This window comes from Epinephelus moara, chromosome 2, assembly GCF_006386435.1.
Source record: "Epinephelus moara isolate mb chromosome 2, YSFRI_EMoa_1.0, whole genome shotgun sequence".
Lineage (NCBI taxonomy): Eukaryota > Metazoa > Chordata > Actinopteri > Perciformes > Serranidae > Epinephelus > Epinephelus moara.
In genome coordinates this window covers 35,721,880-35,731,482 of record NC_065507.1, presented here as the reverse complement: position 1 = coordinate 35,731,482, position 9,603 = coordinate 35,721,880, and the positions used below count along the sequence as shown (strand labels likewise).

Here is a 9,603-nt window from a genome sequence, read left to right as displayed (position 1 = left end):
ACAATCAGACCAAGAAAGTCTGTGCAGGAAGATAAGAAGCCTTCGTTCCTCAGAAGAAGAGAGGTGAAATCATCTCCAACTGTTGAGTCATTTCTTGTAGTCTGAAATATCTAGAAAAAGGTTTGCTCAAAACAAACAGATTACTGACCTGCAGTGAAAAAAATGTTTGCAAAATATCACTGAACCTATCAGCTTTGAGTAATATTGAACTGGATAGAAGTGTTCAGATCCTTTACTTTACTCTACTGTCACTATTTATTTTTGAGATGATGTTTGAAAGATGTTTTTTTATGGTTTTTTATTTCCTTTATTACAGAGCAGCTGGAGAGCAGCAGGTAAGGGGGAAGAGAGAGGATGACACACAGCAAAGGACAGCAGGAGGGTTTTGAACCCATGCCGGTACCAATGACTCAGCCTACATGGGGCGCACACTCTCCCAGGTCACCTGTACTTTCACTATTCACTGACATTTAATAGACTAAATGATAAATCAACAAATCAATAAACACCATTAGGCCCCAATCAGACAGAGCTCGTTTTAGCATCCTTTTTTAAATTTTTTTCAATGACAGTGAAGCGTTTTGCTAGCGGCATTTTCATTGCTGAGCTCCTCACAGTTTCCCACTCTATAGGCCTCGTGTTTTTGCAGTAATGCCCTCAACACCTCAAGTAGAAAAAAGTCACGACATCATTGGTTTTCTTTTCCCCAGTGTCCAATCCAATTTAGAGGCGAGCTTTTAGTGGTGGTGACAAGTGATAGTGTACAATGTTAAGCTAAAGTGAGCTTACTTTCAGCGTCACCCTAGGCAAACTGCAAGACATATCTTAACAAACTGGAGCCTCAACTACTTTCTAATGTTTAACCAACTGTAATTAGGCCAGTTTCCCATTTTACAGCAGAGTGTTAAATTGTCCCGACTCATCCTAAAACACCAAGCATCATGAGGGCGAAGCTCCTGGACGAACTGGTGGTACTCCCTGTGATTTCTCTTCTGTCTGAGAGTCTCATGTGCCCACACAGCAAAACAGTGGTTAAGCTAAGAACAGGTGATTTGGTGGTTGCTTTGCGACAATAAAAAAAAAAAAAAGAAAAGGAAAAAAAAAAAAAAAAAGAAGACGCAACAAGCTGCCAAAAACACTCTGTCTGATCGGGGCAGACTTCAACAAAAAGGTTTGGACGTTTTGTAACCTATAGAACACGCTCTGTCTGATGAGGGCCTTAATCTTTGATCATAAAAAGTACTTGTTTGATGTAGACAAAGGTTAAATGTATTACATAATCCAATGTTTTTTCTACTGACAGAGTTAACTGAAGACTTACCGCCTTCCCAGGCCGTGCCCAGGTGCAGATGAGACCTTCCTGGCAGGCTGTGATGATGCAGTCGTCCATGAACACCAGGACGGTCAGCCTCTCATGTGCAATCTTCTTGCACACCAGCGGCTCCAGCAGCGGCACCTCGTGCATGCGTGGGCACAGCGTGGTGCCCAGGACCTTGGCAGCGTCCAGTCGGTTGCTCCTCGGCGCCACGTTGATCTTGTCGTTGCTTTTGCTGATGTTGCCCAGGCTGTGGTACCTCTTGTGCTCCTTCTCCACCCCACCACTGCAACCGGACTTGTCCGACTTGCGCTCCTGTAGTGACAGCGTGGCAAAGCGGCCGATGCTGAATGGGGTGCTGTTTCCTCCGCCGCTGGTCCCTCCTCCCCCTCCACCTCCCCCGCCGCCCTCCGAGGCACCCTGGCCCTTGGAGGCATTTGCCACGGCAGGGTGGGGCAGAGAGTTGGAGCGAGAAAGGGAGCGAGGAAGCGGTAATGGGAGCGTTGGTGGGTTGGTGGTGCCGGTGTTAGTGTTAGGCGGGTGATGGTGCCCCTCAACCGCTCCACTTCCTCCCCCACCTGAAGTGCTGTTGACAACCCCGCTGCCAGAGTTGGACAGCGAGGGCCCAAAAGTGTTAGTAAAGGCGCGGGACAGCGGCAGGCGTGGGTATAACACGTCATCCGTCAAGTCCCACAGACAGAACTGGGTGTCCTGCCCCACAGAGCCAAACCGATATGTGACTGCTGCCGAACCGCCACCTTTAGAGCTGTGCCGAGAAAGACGCGACAACGTGCTGCTTGTTCGGACCCGGCCGAAGTGCATGGAGTTGTTTGGTGCTCCCTGGTGGAGGTCCTCCTCGCTGCCACTGAGCTCCATAGGCTCCTCATCTTCCAGGGAAGTCGTGAAGGGGTCAAACGCCACCACATTGACCCAAGACTTGTGGCCATGACCTCTTGCAACCACACGGCTTTCCGCAAATGACCAGACGGTGACGAGGTCATCCTCTCCACCCGTGGCAAGATATTTCCCATCTGGGCTCCACGACACGCACAGCAGCCCACCGAAGTAGCTCTTCATCACCCCCTGCAGCTCCATTGAGTCAAAGTGGAAGACGCGCAGGCAGCCATCCTGGCCCACACACGCCACGTGCATGCCATCAGGGGAGAAAGCAAACTCGTTGAGGCCTCCATCACCAACGGCCCACCTTAACAACGGGTTGCGCGGCGTCTTGGTTTTGCAGGCATAGACGGCAAAACCTTCTCCCTGCCGCAGCAGAGAGTACTGTGGGGCTGTGGTGCCACACGGGTGGTCCACGTTGTAGAGGTAGAGGTGGCCACTGGCATGGGAGGCCAGGAATAGGTTCTCTGACTTGGGAAGCCATTTTAGACACGTCACCTTGGATTTGTCTATCAACCTCTGGAAAACAGGAAGGAGGTGGAGGGGGGAAAAAGATGAAGGCGTGAAGAGAAGGGTGGACGAGGAGATTGAAAGATCAGAGAAACAGGTGAGAAAAGAGTAAAAATGAAAACATTACAAATACTTCGATTTTATTCTGCTTTTATGTGGATGCTGTGTCAAGTCACCTCATGTGTGATCTTAAAAAATGAAAACTACTGCATATGCAGAAAGGAGGCATGGGACGAGAGAGAAAGGGTCTGCAGGGAAGAAGAAACAAGCTGCAGCAGAGACAGACCCAAACCAACATAGAGAGAAAACTGAGGGGTGGATGATGAGGAAAGAAAAACATTAAGAGAAGCAAATCCCAGGGAGGTGAAAAAATTCAGTAGACACCCAAACACAAAGTCTGCCTTCATGCACACACACATTCATGCACACACACACACACACACACACACACACACACACACACACACACACACACACACACACAATCTCCTAATTTAATTGTGAATCCCATTAAAGAGAAAGAGGCAGTTCAGTTCAACACAGTAAAAGAATGTTAAAGGGACAGTGTTAAAGACATCCCAGCTACATCACAGCATCCAAACTAAGGCAAAAAAAAAAAAAAAATCAATAATAATATAATAATAATAATCAAGAATGACAAATTAGTTGTGTTGTATAGGAGCAGGCATTATTCACAACAACACACAGAGCTGTCACTAAAACAACACAGAGGAAAGAGCACACACACACACACACACACACACACACACACACACACACACACACACAGATGTAATACCTCCTCATTAAAGAGTTTACTGGTTTCCTTCTTGATGGGGTCGAGATACTGGACCTGTCCGGCTGAGAAACCCACAATGAGAGCTACACTCTCCGCTGTGGCTGAGTACTGGTTGAAGTCGTGACATGTTGGCTGAGTCCCCTTGTAGATCCTCTTGTCTATGGGCTTACTGAGGTCGACAGCCTGCAGACGAGACGGAGGGAAAAAGAAAGGGGACCATGATGCAACAGCAAAACATCAGCCAATAAGAGTGAAGGTTCACAAACTGAGTTTCAGGGGTGTTCAGAGGCCCTTAAATGCATTTCATTTGTTCCACATGATTAATCTGAATCCACATTAAAAGATGGTTGTCAAACATTGTGCAGCTACTCCTGGGGACATTTTGGTCCCCAACTTGTAGTGGAGTATTCTCACAGTGTGGTATGAGCACTTTTACTTGAATAAATGATCTGAATACTTTTTCCACCAGTGGTTATTTCTATTTTGACAAATGATCATCAAAGGTGACATAAAGTTACATCGACACATGTCACAGCAGCTACAGCAGAGTCTGACAGAAACACATTTTCAAGGAGTAAAGGGTTTCTTTCTAGAGCTGCTCACAATCAACCATGAAACTACTGTAGGGCTGCACCATTAATCAAAATATTATGGAAATCACAATATGACGGAGTGCAATATCCAAACTGCAGGAGCTGCAACTTTTGATCAAGGAAAAATGTGTCACAACATATACCATTATGAATGAAACACAGTGGTGCTACAGAGATGCCCATGCCTACAAATCATACTCCAGATGTAAGGGAACATGCTTGTTTTGTAGAGACCCCATCAGTTAAAAAGCAAAAATAAGCCCTACATGACTCTGATAAAAGAATATACTCATCATGCCCAATTAAACTAATTTACACTCAAAATGTTACGATCAGACAAATATAGTGGAGTAAAAAGTAAGAAATGGAAATATTCAAGAAAAGTACAAATACTACAAATAGTAATGTACTTACAATCCACCACTGCTTATACGTCACCACATAGCAGGTATTGGTTCATACTTGTCTTTAGGTATCAGAGTTAGTATCAGGCAGAAGTGTGGACCTTGAGTCATATGACTTTGAATACAGTCAGACTCGAGTCACAAATTTGATGACTTGCAACTTGACTTTGACTTTAACACCAGTGAATACTTGATACCTTCCCCCAAGCCCAAAATTTAAAAAGTAAAAAAATCAAAATGTGTGCTATGAATAAATTAGGTTCCCTTCATTTCCTGACTCTAACATTAACGCTATTCATCCCCAGCAAGTCGACACGTAATTCTTCAGATCCACTTTGTTTGAACCAATCCGACAGCATCTAATCAAGTTGCAGGAGCGAACCATGAAGAACTAACGTTACTTTACTGAGTACCCCCTGAAATAGATGATACCAATGATAATTTTGTTTGTGTACAAAACTAAAGGTTGGTCAACAAGAAATAAACTGCAGTATGTAAAAAGTTCAGGTTGAAAATTACAGATGAAGATGCACCAACTCCCAACTTTGTGCCGACATTTGAAGTTGCACAAAGACCAGCGAAACATGGCTAATATTAAAGGTCCAGCGTGCTGGATTTAGGGAAATATATTGGCAGAAAATTGAATATGATATAATAACTATAATATTTGATGTATAAGCACATGAAAATATTATAATTGTTGTGTTTTTGTTATCTTAGAATGAGCCGTTTATATCTAAAGAGGTGAGCACACATTAAGTCTGGAATGTGCAAAACAGAATGGGAGAAACACTGATTTGTAACATTAAACTGCTTTATTCAGTGTTTTTAAAGTTAAAGTTAAAGTCCCACTGATCCCTCTTTGGTATGACCCGGCCAGGGATCGAATCCACGACTTCCCAGTCTCAGGGCGGACACTCTACCACTAGGCCACTGAACTGGTACCAGTTGCAATCAGCTGGTCTGTTTGTTTTGGAGAGAAAGAGATAATCTCTGTGGTTAATTCAGCTGCATTCATGATTTTTGTAAATCTAATATTGGCATTACATTTGGTGAAAAGCGCATTATGACTTGTTTAGGACTCAAGACTCAAAGACTTTGGACATGACTTGCGACTTGTCAGTCTTGACTTGTGACTTGATTCAAGACATGCTTGTCTTGACTTGGGACTTGTCTCTCGACTTGAGTGCAAAGACTTGAGATTTATTTGTGAGTTGCAAAACAATAGCTTGGCCCCACCTCTGGTATCAGGAGAGAAAAAAAACATATTGGTGCATCCCTGCTGATGATATGTAAATGTGTCGGAGGATGAATTTCAAAGTGAAATCATTCACTGTGTTGTCGGCAGGGAGACTGAGCACAAACTTAACAAACAACATCTACTCTCAAGGTTCTTTGACATAAATAAGATTGTGAATCCCTGAATTTTGAGCATGTGGAGTATAAATTACACGCTGCCTGAATGCTGAATGTACAGTATACTGATGGCTGTGTCTTCAGTCTGTTGCATGTGTTTGCATGTGATTTCCTGCAGAAGCCATGTGCATCGACAAATGTCTGCATCTGTCACGAGGACACAAATTACTGGCAAATTAACTCACTTTATTGTACTTGTGGAGTCCTTTCATTATGACCTCCAAAAGAGAAAATGATGAATCTCAAAGGTGTGACAGACGGTGTGCAGTCAAAGAGAAGCTTTGACATTTTAAAAAGGTAGTCAGTTACAGCGTCTTCCCTCATTGATCCATGTCACGTTAGAGGAGGGGAAGCTTTTTACATTTGTCCTCCAGTTCCTCCTAAATGGGTTATTAGCATTCCTCATTAAGAAGCAAGTGGTGCAGCTTGCTCCAAGCAATTTCAGCTCTCTAAAAAGAATCCCTGGCGTATGCTAGCAATGCTAAAAACAAGCTGTGTGAGGAGAAAGCGGAGGACAAAAGCAGATAATACTCCCTTCACCAGGCAAGTGATTTCAAATGTCAGATTTCTGTCATGTATGAGGTATTATTTTTGTAACTGAATATGTTAAAGCATTGGAAATATTTCTGATTTGAACACTGGATTCTGAGTTTTGATATCAGTAGTGTGTAGGTTTCACTGGCATCTAGCTGTGAGAACTGCAGATTGCAACCAGCTGAAACTTTGCCCCAGCGTGAACTCTTGGTTAGGATACCTTCAGTATGCATTGGTCAGGACGTTTTTATTGGGAGCCAAATTATCCATAGAGGTCTCTTCCTGTCCGAAATAAACGGACTTTGTGATTTTAACCTGTAAAAACACTGAATGAAGCAGTTTCATGTTACAAATAAGTGCTACTCTGATGTTTGGCATGTTTGAGATGTGCCACGAGCCTAGCACCTGCTAATGTGTGCTCACCCTTTTTCTCTGATACCTTAAGATCCAGAATTCCAGGTTTTTTTATTTTTTGTTTTTTTACCAGAAGCCGAGGTCTCTTCCTCTCGAAAAACAAATAAACCCAGTGATTTAAATTGGTAAACATGCTTTCCATTGCAGCTCATTCCAGAGGGGCTATTAACTATGGTGGCCAACACAAAATTGCAAAAACATGAATGGCACTGTCTAAAGCTAGTGTTTGGTTTGTCTGTTCTGGGCTACTGTAGAAACATGTCAGTGCAACATGGCGATCTCCATAGATGAGGACCTGCTCCCTATGTACTGCAGATATAAACAGCTCATTCTAAAGTACATTAATACCATGATTCTTATTTTCAAGGGGTTATACACTAAAGAAAACATACTCATTATATTACATTCTGTTTCTGCCATTAAACCTCCCTGAATCCTAAATGCTGGACCTTTAGCAGAAATAAAAACAGTCAGCTATTATTAAACCACATCGGCGCAGCTGGGCTTTAAATATTGAGTTAGTCTGTTTTCCTTGGGCCCTCTGCAGTCTTACTTAACTCTGACACAGCATGTTCCCTGTCAGTGTTTTCCTATTCTATCTGATGTTTCTGGATAAATATTACTGCTGCATTGATGTGTATGTTGAATCTTACTGCTGTATGTGTTTAAGGTCGTGCTCATTTTAACTCCTTTATATACTGTTGGGTAGTTTAATCTACAGCAATGCATTATATTATATACGATCATCATATGATTGCAGCATAGCTGTCCTGTGAGAACCACACATTCCTAAAAAGTCAACTTTTCATGGTGTCAGAAAAACAGCCCTGTTTTAGCTTTGTGACGATGCATTTTCCAGCTGATCCAAGAGGGTTTCTGAAGAGTTTCTTTTGCTTAAGAAGTAGATTTTCTCAACAACAGAGTTACACTTCATCCTTCAGTTTATCACAAACATTCAGCATTAACATATCTGGAGATACATGGTTTACACTAGACAGGAAGGGGGAGAAAAACTGCCATCTGAAAAGTAACTACAGCAGATGTAGGGGAGTCTAAGTAAAAAGATGCATTAAATAGGAATACTCAAGTAAAGTACAAGTAGTACCTCCAATTTGTACTTGAGTGCATGTAGTTACTTTCCACCACTGTTGGGGACTAGCATATATTCATATTAACATGCAGACTGCATAAAGAGAGAATAAACAGCTTTTAGTTCACACTGTTTTTCAGTTAACAGCAGTGAATGGTGTTCTGTCAGAGGCTTCCTGTCTGTTTCCTGCTCGTGTAGTAACACTGTTGCCCTCCTGTAGCGTCCACTGGCACCGTGCATCCGCCTGCATGATGCACCATTCACTGTCTATTCACACAAAGTGTCATGTCGCAGTGCATAAAGATCCAGCATGTGCATGTCCGCCTGCTATGTGCAGCACGAGCAGCCAAACAGCCTCGCTGTAACAACACGATGAAATAAGAGCTAACAACGTTATATTAGCAGGGCAGGCTAGCATGCTAAGCTAACCCTGACCATCCAATCTGTCATCCTGGCTAACAGAGGAGGAGGAGAACAGGCTCACCTTCTTGATGTTGGTGTACGTGTAAAAATAGAGCTCCCTGCCGATGTTGAAGCACACCCGCTCCGACTCCTCGCTCGGGTCCTCGGGCTGCAGCTTGACCATAGAGACCCGGACCGGCGGCAGGAAGCCCGCTGGAGAGGAGTTGGCTGCGGCATTGGAAGAGGAGGAGGCGGCGGCGGCAGCAGCGGCGGCGGCAGCCCCGGGCCCCTGCAGCAGCCCGACCCCTCCACCGGGTATCGGACCGGGTCCAGCCCCAGGGCCCAGCGTGGCTCCGGCGGACGGACCCCGCGGCAGCCCGCCCCGCTGCTGCGAGTCCGAGAGGGTGAGCAGCTTGTAGAAGCCCTCTCTGGTCCGGAACTGGGATTTAATCTCATTGATATCCTTCAGAGCGCCGCCATCTCCGGCCATTTTTAGTACAAACAAGCCGCACAGGAAACTGAGATTTTGACCTGGAAATAATAACGCTACAATAAAAAAGTACTAGAATAAAAATGGGAGAGGCGAAGCCGAGCAGCCGAGATCAGCTAGGCCGACCAGCACACCCGCTCTGCTCCAGTGCATTTTACACCAGTACCGGCGACCAAACCGCTGCCACCTGGTAAATAAACCCCGACAGAAAGCCCTTCTGAGCCGGTGTAAGCATCATCCTCGACCGGGTCTCTGCCTCCGTTCATCCAGTGTGCGTAAAGTACGTGTGATGATGCGTCGGCTGCTGCTGCTGGCCCGGCCTGGCACTGCGCACTCCCACTAATGTACCGGGGGGTAAAGAGAGGGCACCCGGCCCCGGACAGGGTGTCTTTCTCTTCTTGGGTGGATTCTTCATCTACCCCTCATTTAACCTCCCTGTGACACCAAAACCAACACCTTTAATAAATGGTGTATGGTCAAGAAAACACAACACTATGATGCTGTCAGTGGTGGTGTAAGTACAGTTACTCAAGTACTGTGATTAAGTATTTGCACTTCCATTTTATGCTTCTTGGTATTAGTAGAAGTAGCCTAATTAATCTGAATACTTCTTCCCAGGGGTGTAGCACCAAATTCTGGGTCCCATGCATAAGCAGTCTCCATGGGCCCCCCGCCCTGCCTCTTTTGATATATATCTCTCACACACCAGTTGATTTGCTTTATCCCTTTCATTGCATTC

The 9,603-nt window shown here is 44.7% G+C and overlaps 1 protein-coding gene and 1 long non-coding RNA gene across 5 annotated transcripts in view; one reads left to right on the top strand and one right to left on the bottom strand.

Annotated features, from left to right (window-relative positions):
* LOC126400465 (uncharacterized) overlaps nucleotides 1–1,440 on the top strand; it is a 17,609-nt gene extending 16,169 nt beyond the window's left edge. For 2 of the 3 annotated variants that reach the window (XR_007570979.1, XR_007570978.1), the window contains exon 4: nucleotides 317–440. This is a non-coding gene — a long non-coding RNA (uncharacterized LOC126400465). Of the gene's footprint in view, nucleotides 1–316; nucleotides 441–1,303 lie in introns of those variants that run through there. The other variant, XR_007570977.1, reaches the window with a different exon arrangement.
* The window catches only part of zmp:0000000529 (WD repeat-containing protein 20), a 19,583-nt gene extending 9,980 nt beyond the window's left edge, over nucleotides 1–9,603 (bottom strand). The window contains exons 1-3 of one of the 2 annotated variants that reach the window (XM_050060914.1): nucleotides 8,457–9,602; nucleotides 3,522–3,704; nucleotides 1,322–2,731 (exon numbers count right to left, since the gene is read on the bottom strand). In XM_050060914.1, the coding sequence (XP_049916871.1) occupies nucleotides 1,322–2,731; nucleotides 3,522–3,704; nucleotides 8,457–8,864 (2,001 nt within the window). In that variant the 5' untranslated portion in view covers nucleotides 8,865–9,602. Of the gene's footprint in view, nucleotides 1–1,101; nucleotides 2,732–3,521; nucleotides 3,705–8,456 lie in introns of those variants that run through there. The other variant, XM_050060904.1, reaches the window with a different exon arrangement.